Source organism: Bactrocera dorsalis, chromosome 4 (assembly GCF_023373825.1).
Source record: "Bactrocera dorsalis isolate Fly_Bdor chromosome 4, ASM2337382v1, whole genome shotgun sequence".
NCBI lineage: Eukaryota > Metazoa > Arthropoda > Insecta > Diptera > Tephritidae > Bactrocera > Bactrocera dorsalis.
In genome coordinates, this window is record NC_064306.1 from 25,231,679 (window position 1) to 25,252,122 (window position 20,444).

Genomic DNA, 20,444 nt, shown 5'->3' on the forward strand with positions numbered 1-20,444 from the left:
CGTACTTTTGAAAAGATATTGAATTGACCCCTCAACATAATAAAAGTGTGGAATAAACAAATGGCGATAAAGGGAGAATACAAATGATAACAAAAAACATCTGTTCTTTTCGCAGGGTTGTATTCCACGTATCTTTGATTGCGCAATATAAATGTGCAATAAATATAGATTTTAAGGTTTTAACTACATCTACATAATTATTTTTTGGTTAATTACGATTCTATTTCTTTCAGTTTACTTTAAAATTAACTGCATTGTGATTGAAATATCACAATTCAAACTAGAACGAAAAATAGTTTGGTGCGTAACAATATTAAATGAGATTGCAGTAAATGAAAACTGGGTGCTGTTAAAAAGAAATGTTTTCGTATATAAAGTGGCAACACTTCTGTTATCATCATGTAGAAGAAGCATATTTTTGTTTACCTCTATGGATCGAACAAAACAAAGCTGCTATAATTGCATATCGGAAACGAGGTATTTTATAAACTAATTATATTATGAATGACATTGCTAGTGATACCAAAGGTATGGTAAAAACCGGTGAAGAAGTAAATAATATATTTGAGGAAATCGAGGAGATTCTAAAAAATAATGAGGTTGAATGTGAAATAACACAACAAATATATTAATTAATTGATTTAATTTCTATAGGATTTAGAAACATCAACACGAGATACAGCAATACCAGCGCTAAAAGCACTCAGTGAACATGTTGAATCAACGACAAAACCAAATAATGGAAACGAAGAAGGTCCCTACGTTAATGGCAAACAACCTGTGTATGAGAAACAAGCTTCGAATTTTTTGCCAGCTTACTCTAATTATGATTTTCTTGTATCCACGGACTCTCAATCTTCGCCAGAAGAGGAACTTTCATTATACTCAGTGAATCAAAATGAACTACAACCAGTTAATGCACCATTCATGGTTCCTGGTATATATAAAAAAATAGCTAATGCATCGGGAGCTATAAGTAAACTTCCACCACAGAATTATGCTTTCGATGTGACGAATGTTATATTGACGACAAAATGTCCCAAGGGGAAGATTATATCACGGGTTGATTTTGAAGGCGTCTCGTCTACCGAGGAGTCCACTGGGTACAAATTAAACCATGTTGAAGCAACCACATTGACTGAGGAAAAATCCTCCAATATTAGTACACCTTCTAATAACCTTCTAACTTTTGCATATAATATACACAACTCAGCAAAACTCGATTGTGTCATGATTGATAGGTAATTAAACAATACATTTAATCTGGGATTAATTTAAAATCACCTTTTATTAGGGATAAAAAGGAAATAAGGCGTATCCGAGCAGGGAGCAATCAGCAAATTTTGTACCGACTTCTAGATCCCGAGGATTTAGATCTACAAAATAATCATTTGACCCACCCAGCATCTGCCAGGAGCAAAATCTTTCCTGCAAAAGCTAAAATAGGTCGACCAAAAAAGCATCCTTTAGTAAATGAGGATAATCAGCATACGGAAGGTGCGTTTAAAAGACTGAAAATCGATCCCATTGTCAAACAACGGGAGACAAGTAAAACTGAGACTAATTCTCAGCAGCCATTTACGCGTACACGCTCCGGTCGAATAGTTAAATCTTTAACGACTCCATTACGCACTACAGATGTTAACCAAGCCTCATATTTGGAAACTGATAATGTAAAAAATATAATTAGGGAATCAAAAGATAAGGATTTTCAATGCAAAGTAAAACCCCTTCCAACATCCTCCGAAGAACACAATTTGACTGTAACAACAACTGAAACAAATGGTTTAACAAACAATCGCCGAGTACCACCGGAAGCGATTTGCCCCAAATGTGGAAAAATATTTTTGGGTCGTCGCTTAAATCGTCACTTTACACAACATCCTGACCACATGTTAGCAAAAGTTGCTGACAACCCATTGGAGCAACAACAAAATGTACAAATTGCTACAGACAATACCAACGAAGACATGACTATTTTCCGGTATCTTATTTCGAAATTGCAGAAACCTTTACTCAATGAAGATCAACGTGCTGATCTCTTTCTGAATGAACTGAATGATTTAGTGGAGCAATTACAGTTGCGGAGCACCCGACTTATACGTAATACTTCGGGTTTGCATTTCGTTAGTGCGCGAACAGCCCGATTGCTAGGCATACCGGAGGGTCAGTATGCGCTCGATATGTCTGCTATAGACAGTGAGGCCCCCTTTATAGAAGCAGAGCATAACGGTACGAACGGGGAAGGGAGAAAACGACATCAGGTCATACAGCCGGTGGTTACAGTAAGCACTCCCAGCTTAGATTACACGGCAATCAGTTTGGATGATACCCTAACAGATGAAGCAGCGCAAAAATTAAATTTATCAGCTGGTGGTAAGTTGTTACCACCCTCTGAGGAAAGCCTTCTGCGTGCTGTGGGGGACTTAGTTCATGATGGTATAACGAAATTGGTAGATGCCAATCTACTGCACCCACCGCGATCGGTTGTACAATCAACTGTAACCTCAACTCTCGTGCAGCAATATGATCATGTGAGCGACAACGCTGTGGAAGCATTAACTATTAAAGACGATAACGCGCCGCAGGAGGGCACCTCACTACTAGACCTGAAAGTTGACTTCTTTCAGTTCAAAAATAATTAAATGCAGTATTTGGCGAAAAAAAGCAAAAATACTTTATTAACATACTCGTTTGATAAAATTCGGAAAAAATCCTTAGTTAAGGTCTAAGAAAAAATGTCATTTATAATAGTTTTTAAATAAATGAATGGCAAAGTTCAATTACTTAATTTTATACTCTTTTTGCACGGCACACATGTACCAAGACAGTAATTATTGTAGGTATATTCATGCTGTAATACATATTTCTTTTTTATTGCTTTTGATATATACATATATCGATTACCATTTATTGCAAAAAAAAAAGATATTAAAAGCTGTTTATCAAAATGCGGCTCACAAACGAAGGTGTTCCCTTGCGAAGGTGTTTAATGGGAAACGGAAATAAGTTACTTTCAAAATAATGCTAGCAACCTTTTTAGTTACAACATTTCAAAAATTGGGTGGAGTGGAATTTCAGTGTTAAATAACGCGGTTTACGAATTTGCCTGGTAGAGTTCATTAACACAGCGGAAAAAGGAAAAAAATAATAAAAATACACTCTTTATAGAAATTTACGTATATATTTGGCTATTCCATTATTACTACTAAATTCCATAAATACTTAATGACGAATGTATGTATATGTACATATGCATGTATACATCTGTTCACTAACCTATATGTAATTTCTAAGCGCCTGTCAGATGTTTAGAAGCACATTGAAAAATATATGTGAAGTGTGTATCTTCAAGTAATTCGATTAGTCTGCGAACTCCAGTAGAATACTGGTGTTATTTGTAAGTCCTAAACACTCTTTTTGTCATTATTAGCTTAGAACCGATATCTTTTTATAAAGAATATGCTAACTTAACCTTTACTTCGGCTAAGATTTCAACGATTGCGAAATATTTTCAATGACCTATTCGATGTTCTTTTCGGTGTTAAGCTTCGCTGTTTTGTATCCTAATTACTTACACTGTTTGGACTTTGACATTAGAACCAGAACTACAAGAAATATAGTATATTATAACTTATCAGTTTGGCCAGGAATTGCCTCAATGTATATCCCTCCTAATAGAAGTCACATATCCACGTGTTTCTTATAATTAATATGTATTAACTAATTACAATAACTTTAGCCATAACTATCCAGCAAGTAGTCTTTGAATAAGAAAAGGAGAAACGAGGGCGAAAATAGACTTTTTAAATTAAATTTCGCGAGGAAATCCATTGATCGAAATATTTTTATACTCTTGAAACCAATTGCCACAGAGTGTTATAGTATATTATTTATCCCTGGTTGAAAAAGACCTTCGGTGATATTTGTCGCGAGCAAGTGTTTTTGCTTGGTTCAAATTATTGAAAGAGAAAGTCGAGAACCCGTTGACTACGAATCACGTCCACGACGACCATCGACATTAACTGATGAACAACACGCCAATAAAATAAAGGAATTGGTGCTTGAGAATTTTATCGGGATCGTTGAAATATCGGAAAAATGAGTGACAAATTTTTTTTGAATTTGAGATCATTTGGTACTAAGAAAAGTGAAAGCACGATTGTTTCCAATAACACAACATCTGTGAAGCAATGCCATTACTTGCGATGGGTCTTGGATCTACAGACGTCAGTCGGCTGAAAATGGTGGCAAAGGTAAGGCCCACGAGAAAAAAGGCTATTCAGGAAATTGACTTTAACAAGTGTTTCGAGGTTTAGAAAACCTTGGCCACAAATGTATTGGGTTCAGAGGGGATTACTTTGCGGGGGTTGACATATATTTGAAGAATAAATTAAGATTACTTATTTATTATAAATTAAGTCTTATTATTTTTTGCTCATTGTGGTACACAAGTATTTTGGCAAGTAATCGACGCCTGTCAATTTTCCCATCATTGTGTTTTAATGTTAGTGTGTTAATCTCTACAAAAAATAACTAACTCAATTTTACAAATGAAGTGGACGGGCTATTTCCTGACTTGGACATCCATATTTGTGTGCGTATATCTTACCTTATTTTATCTGCACAAATTTTATTTAATCGTAACTCAAAATATGCCATAAGTACTATTTACAAAAAGGTAAGCTAATCCACGTAGCATAATTATATTATTTTAAAAACGCAAAAAAAATAATGAACTTCATAATGTGGACTATTGTCAGCAGCCGTCTTACTTGAGTCAAGATACAGGGTTTGTCCGGAAAGTAATAGGACTGATTTTCTTCCGCTGCGACTGTACTTCGGAGCGTGCGCGCACCGAACGATTCGGCAGAGGGCGTTCCTAGCTAACGTCAGTTCTCTCCAAGCACCTGGAGAGTCAGGACAGAGTTTATCAGATTCTTTTGTTCAGGCACAAAGTAGATGGTTTTGTTGACTTTTTTGCTGGCCGGCATTTGCGGACCGTTGAGTGAAAAGTAGCTCTCGTCATCCAAAATGAATGATTTTCCATTCAAAATCTTGCAAATCCATCGATATTGTGATTTCACTTGACTTATCTGTCAAGCTGTCTTCAGCTTGCGAATGTTTTGGGGTGTAGTACTTAATATTGGTAGAGTACTTCATATATATTGTTCTTCTGGAAACGCCTTCCCCCATGAAATGCGCACACTTAAACTCTTTTTCGGCGATTTCATGTTTTTTATAAAAAATTACAAGGCGGTCGCGGAAGTGTTGCTGCTTGGAAGCCATTTTAAGCACTTAATTGTTATAAATGTCACGTCAAGAAGATAATTGAATCAGTTCGCAAATTGCATAATATTAGCATTTTTTTTTGTTTTTATACCCTGAACAGGGTATATTAAGTTTGTCGCGAAGTTTGTAACACCCAGAAGGAAGCGTCGGCGAACCTATAAAGTATATACATATATAAATGATCAGTATGTTGAGCTGAGTCGATTTAGCCATGTCCGTCTGTCTGTCTATCTGTCTGTGTATATAAGAACTAGTCTCTCAGTTTTTAAGATATCGTTTTGTAAACGTCATTTTCTCTTCAAGAAGCTGCTCATTTGTCGGAACTGTCAACATCGGACCACTGTAACAGGTAGCTGCCATACAAACTGAATGATCGGAATCAAATGCTTGCATGGGAAACTTCCTCATTTGACGATATATCTTCACGAAATTTGGTATGAGTTATTGTTTATAGAAATAATGTAATCTCCGAAGAAATTGTTCAGATCGGTTAACTATAGCATATAGCTGTCACACAAACTAAATGATCGGAATCAAGTTCTTGTATGAAAAACTTTCGCATTTGACATGGTATCTTCACGAAGTTTGACTTGGAATACTGCTTAAGGTAATAACATAATCTCCGACAAAATTGTTCAGATCGGATTACTATAGCGCATAGCTTCCAAACAAACTGGACATATAGTTACTAAGAGAAATGCACCTGTGAAGGGTATATTAGCTTCGGTGCAGCCGAAGTTAACGTTTTTTCTTGTTTTGTTTTGAAAAAGAAGGATATCTCCAAAGAAACAGAGCAAAAAATGTCGTAAGGATATGTTATATTTCAATATAACACTTTTTCTTTTATTCCTCGAGTTGACAATCTTTCTTTAAGGACCATCAGTAACCCGCCAACACGCTAGATCTTGTTGGAACCCCTCGCCCTGTTTCTCACAAGTATTTCCTAAGTTATGCGAAATTTATCCAGATGATATAGTCCAACTCAATACTTATACATACATACATATTTTCCACACTTTCTTCATAATTATATGCTTTGTGGTCATCTGGGAAAATTTTGACTAATTCTAAATTTTTCCTAGCTTCACCTTCCGGAAGAGTCATAACTTTCACAGAATCTGTAGCTTTAAGTACCAATGAATATTGCACCTACAAATGTAATTAACCCAATATCTCTCCCAAATGATAAATTGCCTTATTATTCCTAACTTCATCATGTAGTATATTAAATCCTTGAGTTGCCATTCACTTCTACTGATACACTGTTCTGATTTTTGGGAATTTAGCAATATTATTATTTATGAGAACATGCGAATTACTTTTGAGATTTTCATTGAAGAAAAAGGACATTTTGTAGTCCAGATATCTCCCCGTTTGATTTTTGTATTGTGTATTTTTTTGTAAAATAAAAAGAAAATTGGATTAAACGGATGGATCATCTTTTCAAAATTTGAAAGGGATAATCTTCAAAAACTAAATGCCAAAAAGTGTTCTTTCAAATAATAATAAACATTTCCATTCAATTTGAATCGAAATGAATCACCCTTTAAAAACATATTTCCATAGCTTAAACTAAAAACTTTAAAATTTCTACCAATGAGTTGCAGCAATAATCTCGAACTAAAAAGATATTTCCTGTGGATTGTTCTCTGTGTTGAAATCATTCATTGCATTTGGATGGATTTTGCTGTGTCCTTATATAATAGTTGGAGTCTCAGATATCAACTCATATCCTCCAAACTTTTGATAATAAGTTGAATCGTAAGCAATTTTTACTTTTACTTGGTACGAGTATATTAGATCTATTTATAAGTTGTAGACGCGACATTTAGATGTGCGCAACAGTACATTTGTATAAAATGATGGATTTGGCGCGTTAGTACGATGTAACTACTTTGAAATAAAATTACGGCACACACATACGCAAAACAATAACACATTAATATAATTGACAATATTTCACTATCAGACATTTGCGAATGCTAATATGAAATAGCTCAATGTGCGATATTTCAAAAGGGAAAGGACATTCGTATATATGGACATTCGTCAATGTATGCCCGCCCGGTGTGTCTAACTTGGCTAAGGATTACAGGTTTTTTTATTAATTCAAAGAGTTAGTTAACGTTTAACCCTCACAATGCAGGGTTGTTTGAGGAATTTTGTTTGCCGTGTGAGTCCCAAGAAATGGGCGACCAAATCAACAGAAAGTGTGAAAAGGGCACAAAAGAAATGTGTCACTTTGCGTCGCGTTTTGGCCACGAACACGGATGAGTTTTGTAAGAATACAACTTTACATGGCTTGAAATATGTTAACAATCAGTCTTTACATCCGGCCGAGCGGTTTGTACACGATAATGATCTTCAAGCATTGACCCCTTTAATTTTAATTCATAACTTTTTCTCGCTCAGTTCGTTCTTTATTATATCGGTTATAGTTGTTTGCATTATATCGGCGTTCTACATATTGAAGGTGTACGAAAAATGGGCTACCACACCGGTTATAGTTGGCATAAATCCCGAACCGAACTTCGTTACAAATATACCTTTTCCAGCTGTTACCATTTGCAATTTGAACCAGGCATTGAAATCGAAGGCGATCGAAGCAAATAGGTGAGTAAAGAAAAAATTCAAAAAATATGTACAGTTAGAGAAATTGTAGGTATGTTGAAAACTAGTGCACCAACTATGCGCAAATTAAACTAACCAGACCTATACGATGATTTTCGAGCATATTTCAAGCAGTGGTCTTTCCTTTAAGGGTAGCCGGCTAAGAGTTGGTCGCCGAACTCGCCCGCTTACTGGCAGCAAGTCAGTAAGGGATGCGCCACGCAAAGTTCCTAATGGAAGTTTAAACCTAACAAGACATGATTAACCTCTCCAGAGACAAATATCGTCTACTAGTCGCACTCTAGTTGTATACTGGGCACTGGAGACTCAAGAAGCATCTGTTCAACATGGACATGACCTTTTGTGAAAACTGTCCATTTTGCGACATACCTAGAACTGGAAATTCGTGAGCACCAGATTCGATATCGCCGGCAATCTCAAGACCCAAACTCAGGACCCTTGTATCTGTCAAGGATAGGGATCATATAATTTCAATAGCCCCCAGCAAGTTCCTCTTTTGGAGATGCTAAGGATTTCACACATTTGATAAAGTCCACTCTTTGAGGAAAATAATATAAAAATATAATATTAAAAGAACTGTTTCGACATTTCAATGCTAAAATATATTTTTTTCAATTAACCCCTTATTTATAAATTTATTATATAGTTCTCTTCAATGTGTCGTAAGAAGTTAATCTCCATTATTTCTTATTATTATTTGTCGTAGAAATTAAAACTTTTCTAACTGAAATCGTAATAACTATGTACTTTTACATTTTTAGTTAGGAAATCATCAGATAATATACCTTTTTAAAGAGAGAGAGAGAGTATAATTTTATTTCTGCGGAATTCAGACAATTTGTTGCTCATAGGATACCAACAGATAAACAGTACTTATTAGGGGTATTCAGGCCGAACTTGTTAATCTGGTAGTTCGTTAGTTGATACTTCGTTAAAACACTTAACTGTGAATATACTTTTTGCTGTACATCGGTAGTGGGTGTAAATTTTGTTTCTAAACAGCTGATTCAATTAAATTACTAGTAAATACTTACTTTTTAAAAAATTGTCAGAAACTAATTTGTAATAGACAGCAAATGTATTTATTTGCAATGAATTAAGTTAACTTTTGAGGCAACAACGCAAACAAAACAGCTGAGGGATGTTATCAAGTAACGAAAAAACTATCATGCATGCCAGTCGGGTATTTCGTTACTCGGTAAAACGATAATTTGTTAATTTTATAAAAACAAAACTCACGTAAAAAACTATGGAATTAACAAAGTCTGAATAACCCTATTGTTTATGCTTCTTTTTCCACAGAAATCCTAAACGACGTGCTATGCTGAAGTTGCTATGTAAAAATGAGTCCGACGAGGAACAATCTACGATTAGCTCTAATTGGAGTAATTTGGAAAGCATTATAATGAATGTAAGCTACATAAAAACTAAGAATGAGAGAAATAGAGATTACGACATCTTCGTCCCGTCACTTTTTTAAGTATATTTGACAGAAAATTGCAATAGAAGCTGAGATCATGACTAAGAATTTGTCTTTGATTATTACTAAATCTGGGTAACCGGTTTCAGTGATGACGTGGTGTGTCGCAATCTCGTCTCTTTTATTCTTGATGGAAACCACATATGTATGTGGTTCTTTTTTTTGTGAGATTACAAACAATATCCGGAAATATTTCACAATCGTAACCCTAGATTTCGCAACCCTGTGAGGATATGATGGTGGCTTGTCGTTTTGCTGCCAATGAATACGACTGTTCTAAATACTTCATACCAATTATAACCGATGAGGGTCTGTGCTGTGTTTTCAATATGCTGCATCCGAAATTTATGTTTATATCACAGTAAGGTTTAAGCATAATTTTTTGCTGTTTCCAGATAATTAAGTTGGCATTTTCACAGCATACCACGTAGCATGCGCAACATACCAGAACGCGACTATGAGCCTATTGATTGGTATGCCGAGCGGGGTTATCCCCCTGATTTACCAAATAAATACTACCCACGTCGTATAGCGGGTACTGGAGAGTCGTTGGGCCTCTCCATCACGCTCGACGTGGAGGCTGACAAGTATTACTGCTCGTCCACAAATAGTGTGGGCTTCAAACTATCTTTGCACAGTCCGAACGAGTCGCCCAACGTGCACGAGACTGGTGTATTGATTGCGCCCGGCAAGGAGACTAAAGTTCGTGTACGTCCTGACAAAACCGAAACGACACAAAAGCTGCGCTCGGTGGATACCAAATATAGACGCTGTCTGTTCCATGATGAACGACAGCTACTTTACTTTGCACATTACACCCAGCGCAATTGTGAAATGGAATGCATTGCTAAAATGCTTTTACAGCACTGTGGCTGCATAAGCTTCTATATGCCGAAGATCTACAAGAACTCGACGATCTGCAACATACGCTCCTTGCACTGTGTGGAAATGGTGCGTTTGCGTAAAGATCCAACGATCGGTTCGTGTCTGGACGCTTGTTGGCCGAGTTGCTACGATTTGACTTTCCTCGTAGATGTTTTTGCAATACCGTTATGGAGTGACGAATTCTTTATTGAAAATAAGCGCGTGCAGCGGTACAACAAGACCTATGCGCGAAAGAATATTGCGGTAGTTAATATGTACTTTAAGGAGTACTCCTTTCGCAGCAGCATACAGACGGAATTCATAGGAACCACCGATTTTTTGTGTAAGAACCCGTATCAGCTACGTATCGTTAAATTTTTTAATTTTTCCATTCCTTTTATGCACTTTCAGCTGCAGTTGGTGGACTGATGGGTCTGTTTTTGGGGTTTAGCTTCATATCGATTGTCGAGTTGGTGTACTACGCCATCATACACCCCATACGTACTTTATTGCAGTTCGAGTACACAAAGAAGCCCGCTCTTTCGGAGAAGCTGATCAGATGCGACAAGACTACCGTGTGTCGTCAGTGGTCGTCGGTTCAACGTTACAAACGCTTACGAAAATACTTACGCTTACGTGCAATTTATGGCAGAGCTAATAAGTCGACCAAACAAAGAGCTGGTTACAAACGCTTAAGTAATAATGCCGTTAAATGTATAACGAACACTTTGAAAAAGGAACAGGACATAAGGACGTAGACTTGTGAGGTGGAGCAGAGGTTGATTTGGCATTGAAATATGCTTTAATGACAGGCGGTCAATTGGAGGGACCAATAACTTATTGAATTATTAATTTATTAATTTTCGAATTCAAAGGGAACTAATGCTTACACATTAATTTATATAATTAACACCACAGCACATTTGTATATGTGTGGATATTACACTTAAGTCACTTTTAATATTGTCCACTTTGCGACTTCTTCTGTAAGAAATATGTGTTTTCTGCTATTATTAACTTTTGAATGTCTAAATTTACGAGTATATAAACAAGTGTAGGTCAAATTTAATGGAACAGTGCCGAGTTGAAACTTCAACTGCTCAACAGTCTTTATTCGAGGTGGATACCAAAGGAACTTCCTAAAGCGACGGATAAAATGAAGAAAAATCAAGATTCGGTGAAAAAGAAATATAGGAAAATTAAGTTGGCTCTGGCAGAGAGCTGCAGAGACTATTGTGACAATACAACAATACACGGGCTAAAATATATAGCCAATAGCAATCTTTTGCTACGAGAAAGGTAAGACAATTTTGTACCTTCAATAGCAGTAGTTCAAAATAAAGTAAGTTTAGGTTAGGTCACGGCAGGTCTTTGTAATAGATAGTTATGCCTAAGTATTGATCGAAAAGACTCTCAAAAATCGGCAAAGCGCTTTGAGCCTGCCACAGATTTGTTGAGACGGCTGACAACAATCCCTCCCACGATTGCGGCAAGATGAACCTTACTTGGAGCAAGTTGTTCAGCGGAACTCCTTCGTTCGGCACTACGCCAGAAGCTTCTCGCAGTCGCATACATATATACACTTGCTTTGCAAGATACAATTAAACTTCCCTAACTCGAATCATCATAATCAACAAATAGCTTCGTGTTAGAGAGACTTTGAATTATAGAAGTTTTCATTAAAACATTAAATTTTTCAAAAACATGTATTCTGTAATTTTTGGCTCAACATATACTGTTTGTTTGTTTGCTTCAGCGCAAAGAAATTCTAATCTGTTTAGTGCTTTGTAGTGACCGTCAATTGTATTAATATTCGTATTTAAATAGGAATTTAAAATAGCAAAGGAATTTTTGGATGTCAATTGAATAATTTCTACTTCAGAATCCTCGTCGTTTTTCATGGCGCTAGAAGTCACATTCGTTGGGTCTGAAATATTCGCTTCTGCAATATCGTCTGTTCTAAAACCGGCTGATCAGGTCTCATTATCCACCGGCCCACAAAACAAACCGTGGTTATTTCTGGATGAAATGGCAGCTCTTGAATCTCTTCAGGTTGCTCTTCGTTCCAAAGCGGCAATTTTGCTTGGGTATGTACCCATTTGAGACAGAAATGGGCCTCATTGCACAAACTTCGGTTCTTGTTGGAACATTTCAAGAGCCCTTAGAGCCAAGGGATGTCGCTTGGGAAGGTCGAGCGGATTCAGTTTTTGCACGAGCAGTATTTTACACTTTACACTTTCAATTTAAGATCTCTACGCAAAATCCGTCAAGTCACTCCATACCAGGGTTTTCAATAAGTTTTGTCCTTCGATAAGAGAGGGCGTTGCTACTAGACCAAAAATTTGTTTCTTTTTGTTCATATGAACGTATGTGAAGTTTCATTTCAATCTGTCAATTCAGTCTTTGTTTACAAGCCATTCAGTGTCGCCGTGTAACAGTATTTTTTTTAAATGGAAAAAATTTAATATCGTGCAGTGATAAAATTCTTATTTTTGGAAGGTGTAGCACGAAAAGAAATTCACGAACGAATGTTAAAAGTGTATAATGATTGTTAACCTACAATTAGAATAGTAGAAAGATGGGTTGCAGAATATAAACGTGGTCGTACAAGCCTTGAAGACGATCCACTTGAAGGACGCCCAAAAAGCGCATCAACACCAGAAATCATAGCTAAAATACAGGATGTGGTTTGGGAAGATCGTCGGTTGACTGAGAGGGTTTTAGTAGAGGCTATACACATTTCATTAGGCAGTGTGAGTCTTATTTTAAGTGAAATTTTGGGGTTTTAGAAAGCTGTGTGCACAATGGATGCTACATTCGCTAACAATGGAACAAAAACACATTCTCAGCAATATTTGGAGCATTTTAATAAGAATAAATTTCATTTTTCATTAGGACAATGCACCGTCTCACAAGAGCATTTTGACAATGGCTAAAATCCATAAATTAAAGTTCGAATTGTTGGAACATCCACCGTATTCACCAGATTTGACCCCTAGCGACTTTATTGAACAACCTGGTACCTCAGTCCGAGTTCCTGCGAACGGTGCCGAATCGACTCTTCTCGGTTTTCGTATACACACTCAGCTACGGCTGCTATATTTTCTTCACTGCGCGCTGGACGTAGTCTGTCCGGTCAAATATTATCCAATAATGAATGCCGGTTCTCACGGTGAGTGATGGTGTTTGGAAAAATACACTCAATAGGCCGATTATGTTGAGCGAAATGCGCGGAACACATTCTTTATAAAACATAAATTTTCGAATTAAAGCAAGAACACTTTATTTCACGTTTTCTTCAACGATTTTGGTATCTTTACATATCTTCACATACTAGGATTTCGGTTTGGCGCTGCCCACCTTAAGGTCAATTTCGTAACTCATAAACTTTTACATAATCAAATTTAAACATATTTTAATCAACAGTTTGTAAATGACATAAAAATCAGAGCATAAACACGCCTACTTAATGCCAAACGTCCTTTTCAATCTAATCAGCAGTAACTCGCATCAAAATGGCCTAAATATTTTTAAAATTTGCATTATCATTCAGCGCGATTTTAAAACGCATATATTAGTCAATATCTAAGATATTTATTAATATTAAATGGTTGAGATGTTTTTATTTATTTTATTTTTATTTAAGATAATATTTTGGATATGAAACAAGATATAAGGCTGTACTAATTACGTGGCTTATGTTAATCTAATACTAAAATTTACCTCAATCGATTCACAATTTCGATTTTTAAAAAAATTTCAATTCATTAATAATATTTCGTAAACAACTAGAAATATGTCTTACGCTTTAATTCCTAATATTCTAGGAGCATTTTGAACAATTCCACTTAATAAACTTTGGGCTTAAAATCAATTTCGAGCCAGCAGTTTTTAAGTTGATCGAAATTGATTTTGAATTGATCTGTAGAAGTCTTGTTCAAAATGCTTCGTTGATCTTTCGCATGAAACTACAAAACAAAATTATGTATTTTTATTTCAGAATATTTTTCGCAGTTTCATTTATATTAGTTGTTTTTGGAGCTGTTTTCTTCGTGAATAAGGCGTATGAAAAATGGAAATATACACCGATTATTGTGAGCATAAATGCAAGGACCACTGGAATAACCACGGATCCATTCCCCGCTGTAACTATTTGTAACTTAAACAAGGTTTATAAAAAGAAGGTTGAACAGTTCTCAATGTAAGTAGAAAATAAGTACATATGTGTAGGTATATACATAGGTTATAGATATACAACTATATATCTATATCATATGCAAAGATATTCGTACATTTATTACACCAACTTCTTCATAATTTTTCAGCAACTCCCCGGAATATGTTAAGATGCAATTAATATGTAAACATGAAGTGAATGCAACTATTGCGAACTCAATCCCCAATTGGAACAACTTGAATCATTTCATACAAGAAGTAAAGACAGAACACAAGCTTTTATACTAGACTACACGGAATGTATTGTAAACTCCTTGCTTTTCTAGCTTTGCTTAAAAAAGAATTATGGGCTTTTGTTAAGTTATTAAAAAATTTATGAATAGACAGTTTTTATGTTTGTATAAGCCCAGAAACGTTGGAGACCATATTTAAGTATACATCCTAAATGTGTGTGAATAAATGACTTGCTGAGCCGATTTGTCATTACCAGTCTGTCCGTCCGTCTTTATATATTTACATGAATTAGTCCCTCAGCTTGTGCAATATCGATATGCAAATTTCTATACGTTCTCTTCTCTCCAAGGGGCTGCATTTGTCGGAAATGCCGATATTGGACCACTATATTAAATAGCTATGGCATAAGCTGATCGATCAAAATGAAGTCTTTGTTTTAAAAACTTCTTTTATTTGAAAGATTATTTTTAAATAATTTGGCACAGATAATTATCCAACTATGTTTCTCAAATGGGACCTGCCATTTAAACTAATTTATCAAAATCAAACATATATGAACCAAACAACGTGGCTAGAAAAACAAGTTCAATGCCATTTTATACTCTTCCATCTTGGGAGTTTCACAAAACAATTTTTGGGGTCTCGACCAAGGTGAATGACGATTTCGTTTTTATTTAATGCTAAAAAATACTATAGCTGAGAAAACATGTCCACTTTTTTATTAAAATATAAAACAAATTGACCAATGTAAACATTAAATATAAAGTGACTATAGTGGGGCAAGAGAAAGGGAGACTGGATATGTTAAACTAAAACTGAAAATATGTTTTTCATATTTTTATTGCGATATGAGATCATGAATATCATTTACATAAATATGTTTGGCACTAAACTATTTTTTATCCAGTTTTATACTTTGAATTTATTTCCGAAATGATCTTACACATTGACCGATATTTGCCGTATAAAGCTAACCGAAAGATTAATATGCACATATTGGGTATATGAAGGTTGGGGGAAGTATGTATTACCATTTTTAGCATCAAGGAACACTAAGGTATTGAACAGATTGAGCGATATTTTACATATTATCGATAAAAAATCAGCGTTGGCATTGAGATCCTTATATTATTTATTCAAAAGCTCTATGCTTTACTTTTGTGTCTTAATTCGTGGCTAAGTTATGGCACTTTGAATTTTTTGTGGGCGTAGCAACGTGATGATTAGTCAAGTTATCGCTTGCACGCACAGATGAATGGACGTAGATAGGCATCCGAATTTCAACTCGTGTCGTAGTTCTCATAATTTTGGTATATCTACTTACATATATACTATATACAGTGAGTCACAGTGAAAATGAGCCACATAATGGAGCTATCGGAAACTTGACAATTAAAACAAAATTCAACTCGGGCGCAACCGAACATTTTCTACTCTTGCAACTTGCAGGAATCAAAAAAATATACCTTACGATGTAAACGTCAACCAGAGGATCGGAATCTAAGCAATTTTTTATATATATATTTATATTCACCATATATAACGTCATTATACAAAACCAGCCGGATGTTCGAAAATCCTGGTAATGGTTATATGGGGGCTAGGTCAAGTTTTCACCCAATTAAATACATTTTCGGCACAATGATATACTGTTATGAGTAAAATATGTTCCGAAATTTTCATTGAGATAACTGAAATATTGGCCGATATATCCAACGTAAAGTTACCAGAAAGTTCGAAAATCTTTATATTAGGTATATTGGGGCTCAGAGAACTATTGATCCGATTCTACCCATTTTGGATACACAGAATTGCTACTGCAGGAAAAGGATTCTGTCTGAATTCCTATTGCATATGTCACACATTTACCGATGTTTTTGAAAAAAAGTCAATTATAGATACTGGGGTCGCCATATTCGGTATATAGGGTCTTGAACAGTTTTAGTTGGATGTGAACAATTTTCTGTCATAAGGTGGTATACACTAAAGGCATTATTCGTGCAAAGTTTAGTCCCATTGTATTAATTGCTTCTTGATTTGTATGCTGGAATGTAAAAGAATCAAATAGAATTTAAAATTAATTTATATGGGAAGTAGGCGTGGTTATTGTCTAATTTCACTAATTTTCACTGAGTTACATAGAAATATGAAGAGAATCGGTTGGTCGGTGCCGAGATATGGGATTCCACCAAAAAAGAAGCCGGTGCCACACTCAAATTTCCAATTTTTACCCCACAGGTGCCCCTTGCAGGTGCCCTTGCGATCGCCTGTGCCAAATTACAGTTTTGTATCTTAATTTAGTCCTTAGTGGCAGTGGTACAATTACGCCCATCTACGAGCTCGATTTTTTTTTACTAAGGAACCTGTATACCAAGTTTCATCAAGATATCTCAATTTTTACTCAAGTTACAGCTTGCATGGACGGACGGACAGACAGACAGTCAACCGGATTACAACTTTTCTCGACATCCTGAACATTTATATATATAACCCTACATCTATCTCGATTAGTTTTAGGTGATACGTACAACCGTCAGGTGAACAAAACTATAATACTCTGTAGCTACTGATTGCAAGAGTATAAAAAGAGACCGGAATAATTGGGCGACAACTCTTGATTTTTGTACCACAGTAATTCACCATCGCATACTGCATTGATTTATCGTGATTCTTTCACCAAATTTTCAACGAATATCGTGCTGCCTGATTCATTGAAGACATTAAACGTAAATAGCTAAGCTCATTGATGGCTATTCAGGAAATTTACTTTAACAACTTTTTCGAGGATTGGAAAAAACGTTGACACAACTGTATCGAGGTCAAAGGGTTTTACTTTGAGGGGCACCACATAGATTTTGAACAAATTAATAATTTTAAAATCACAGAGAAAATCTTAGTTTTTTGCTCATAGTAGTATACCATAATTAGATATTCATATTTTAATACTTTGAATTTTTAAACCACTTATAAACTTTATTAATTCATAAGCTAGATATTTTTTTTATAAAAGCAAGTGTAAATTGGTCTACATTTATTACTGATAATAAAAAATGTATTGACGTAAATATGTTTACTAATAATAATTTCTATAGATCTCTCAACCATGCAGTGATATGTTGCTCAGATGCTATTTTGGCGGAGTAAAGTACAATTGCGAAGACATTTTTCAGGCAATCATAACTGACAGCGGTTTATGCTGTGTCTTTAATATGGTGCATAGAGACTTCTTAATCAAAAAGTTAAGTCCCAAACAAACATATTCATTGAAACATTTCTGAATTTTCTAAGATTTCAAGTGCATATTTCATTTAGACCGGTGCCGTGCCATAATTGTAAGGACGCCAAACCGAATGGCACTGTTTATGTTGATTGGACCCCTGAAAAAGGATATCCTGCAAACTTACCCGAAAAGTATATTCCAATGCCTGCTGCTGGGACAGGCGAATCTTTGGGATTATCGGTAACTCTGGACGTTGAAGCAGACTACTATTATTGCTCTTCTGAGAACAGTGTCGGCTTCAAAATGTTACTACATAATCCACTTGAGTTGCCCGATATGCGTGAGATCGGTTTATTGCTGTCACCCGGACGAGAAACGAAAGTGCGAATTAAAACTGTCAAAACCGAATCGGAAAAGCATTTGCGTTCCATGAATAAGAAAAATCGCGATTGTTTTTTTGAGGATGAATATAATTTAAAGAATTACAAGGTGTATACGCAACGGAATTGTGAGGTAGAATGCTTAATGAATATGTTACTGGCCTATTGTGGGTGCGTCACTCATTATGCGCCCCTGGCTTTTGCTAACCAAACCGTATGCAGCATTTATGAGTTATCTTGCGTCAATCGTGTTCAGCAGCAATCCATGGTGGCTAAGAATGTCAACGCTTGTCCGGAAATTTGTTGGCCCAGTTGCTATGATCTCTCATACCTGCCGGACTTCTTCAACACACCACTAGCGCATGCGCGATTCCAAAGCTCGAACCAATTTAGCAAGAATATGAGTAGTATTTATATGGAAAAAAATATTGCCGTCGTAAATATTTATTTCAAAGAGAGCTGGTACCGTAGCAACAAGCAGAACGAATATATTGGAATAACGGATTTTTTATGTAATTTTAAAACCTCAATGTTTTGAGTCTTCTTAAAAAGCAATTGATTTATTTTGTTTATGTATTTCACTTCACAGCAAGTGTTGGCGGTATAATAGGGCTGTTCTTTGGCTTTAGTTTCATATCCTTGGCTGAAGTCATATACTACTTTGTTTTGAAACCCACTCGAGTAATTATTGCGACAGCTTGGACGAAACGAAAAATGCTTCGAAATAAGAAGAGATTGAACAAATTGACGTTGTTGGATGCAGAGGTTACGGGTAAGGCAGGTTTAATTGAGCAAAGGAAACTTCCGATATACGAAGCTAATATAACTGCAAGTCGGAAAGATATTTTTCTAGTTTCGAAGAAACAGGTTTCGCCATATTCTAGCAGTTTGTGGAGACCTGGCATGGAATATACCCCTTGAAAGTAAAAGTAAATAAAATTTTTGGGTATTTTAAAATAATTGTAATTAACAAAATGTTGTATTATGTTATATTATTACACATACAATATATAAAAATATAAATACATACTCTAGTACATAACAGCATGAATGCCTGTTTCTATTTACTAAGGGTGATCCATTTCGAGGTTCCCAACTTTTTTAAAGAAAAAACACAAAAACTTCAAATTTAATGGTATTTTTATCTCTTTCAAATGTTGGCCTAAGTCTTCCACGGTCTATCCGTTGAGTCCAATTTTTGATGACTTGTTCGACCATTTCGACTAGTAACTGGCGAATAATGTTTTTGAAGCAGAAAGCCTTTAGAGCAATGTTTCCCAAAAGGGCGATAACGCCCCCTTGTGGGCGCTGCAGGTGTCAAGGGGGGCGGTAAGATACCCAGAACAAAAATGGGGCGTTGTGTAGAGGCCTGGGGGGTTATTTGTAATTTTAGTTAGCTAGGAGGCCACTTAGACAACGACTACATGAGCTCTCGACTCTCAACAACAACTTGTGAACATCAACTAATATGAATTAAAAGATTGCTTAAACTCGGTTCTATATTTCTCTCCGCGTAGTTCATATATCTGTCCTATTTTATTGAATATAGAAAAAATGAAAATCATAGAATTTATAGAATACTAACTGTCAAACGTATTGCTATTGCCATTGCCAAATCTGTATGTGAGCATTTGCTATCATAATATAATAATTTGCGCAAAGGTGTAGGGTAGGTAGGTTCGAGCTGATGTAGCGCATGCTTTGAGCTCTTGAAAAATTTATTTTATCACTTGCGAAATGACGTCGAGTAGGTAGCTGATGTAGCGCACGTTTTGAGCTTTTGAACTCCTTAAATCTTTTATGTGGAAAATAAAAAAAGGATCTTTATCCTTTCTTACAAATGTATTTCTGGGGAAAATAAAAAAAGGATAAAGATCCTTTTTTTACAAATGTATTTCTCGGAAAAATAAGAATTCATATTTTTGGACTACTATTTAATAATTGTGCTTAAGCATTCCTATATAAACAATGTAATATTTATTTTATATTCATTTGTGGTTTTGACGGCAATACTGTGCGGAATACATTAAATTCGGATTCATTGAAAATCCCACAAACCCATCCTCGCCTTTGTGTCTTCTATGTCTAAAAAATTTTCGAATGAAGCAATGACGCCTTCAAGACTGCAAGATCATTTGAATAAAATGCATCCAGATAAGAGAGACAA

General features: G+C 35.6%; 3 protein-coding genes across 4 annotated transcripts; all 3 read left to right on the plus strand.

The window, feature by feature from the left end:
- The first annotated feature begins 249 nt into the window (after window positions 1-249).
- On the plus strand, window positions 250-2,786 carry LOC105221881 (uncharacterized). 2 transcript variants are annotated; one of them, XM_029548587.2, is made up of 3 exons: window positions 250-528; window positions 655-1,241; window positions 1,295-2,786. In XM_029548587.2, exons 1-3 carry the CDS (start codon window positions 505-507, stop codon window positions 2,643-2,645), a joined length of 1,962 nt encoding a protein of 653 aa, XP_029404447.2. In that variant the 5' UTR covers window positions 250-504; the 3' UTR covers window positions 2,646-2,786. The 2 variants fall into 2 exon arrangements, with proteins under 2 accessions (XP_029404447.2, XP_011197319.2); XM_011199017.4 differs by having other exon boundaries at window positions 252-599.
- Window positions 2,787-9,214: 6,428 nt separating this feature from the next.
- On the plus strand, window positions 9,215-11,128 carry LOC105221890 (pickpocket protein 28-like). Its single transcript, XM_029548586.2, has 4 exons — window positions 9,215-9,334; window positions 9,616-9,764; window positions 9,823-10,610; window positions 10,679-11,128. The coding sequence occupies exons 1-4, from the start codon at window positions 9,245-9,247 to the stop codon at window positions 11,023-11,025; spliced, it is 1,374 nt and encodes a 457-aa protein (XP_029404446.2). The 5' UTR covers window positions 9,215-9,244; the 3' UTR covers window positions 11,026-11,128.
- Window positions 11,129-11,423: 295 nt separating this feature from the next.
- On the plus strand, window positions 11,424-19,198 carry LOC105221889 (pickpocket protein 28). The gene is made up of 5 exons (XM_049454999.1): window positions 11,424-11,566; window positions 14,268-14,468; window positions 14,593-14,701; window positions 17,898-18,789; window positions 18,867-19,198. Exons 1-5 carry the CDS (start codon window positions 11,424-11,426, stop codon window positions 19,196-19,198), a joined length of 1,677 nt encoding a protein of 558 aa, XP_049310956.1.
- Window positions 19,199-20,444: the final 1,246 nt, after the last annotated feature.

Bases quoted from the DNA above. Each gene is read 5' to 3' on its own strand.
- LOC105221881 (XM_011199017.4), top strand. From the start codon at position 501: ATGAATGACATTGCTAGTGATACCAAAGGTATGGTAAAAACCGGTGAA. The intron at 600-654 runs GTTGAATGTGAA...TAATTTCTATAG, and splicing joins AGATTCTAAAAAATAATGAG to GATTTAGAAACATCAACACG. The intron at 1,242-1,294 runs GTAATTAAACAA...ACCTTTTATTAG, and splicing joins GATTGTGTCATGATTGATAG to GGATAAAAAGGAAATAAGGC.
- LOC105221890 (XM_029548586.2), top strand. From the start codon at position 9,245: ATGCTGAAGTTGCTATGTAAAAATGAGTCCGACGAGGAACAATCTACG. The intron at 9,765-9,822 runs GTAAGGTTTAAG...GCATTTTCACAG, and splicing joins AAATTTATGTTTATATCACA to CATACCACGTAGCATGCGCA. The intron at 10,611-10,678 runs GTAAGAACCCGT...ATGCACTTTCAG, and splicing joins AGGAACCACCGATTTTTTGT to CTGCAGTTGGTGGACTGATG.
- LOC105221889 (XM_049454999.1), top strand. From the start codon at position 11,424: ATGAAGAAAAATCAAGATTCGGTGAAAAAGAAATATAGGAAAATTAAG. The intron at 14,702-17,897 runs GTAAAGACAGAA...TATGGTGCATAG, and splicing joins TGAATCATTTCATACAAGAA to AGACTTCTTAATCAAAAAGT. The intron at 18,790-18,866 runs GTAATTTTAAAA...TTCACTTCACAG, and splicing joins TGGAATAACGGATTTTTTAT to CAAGTGTTGGCGGTATAATA.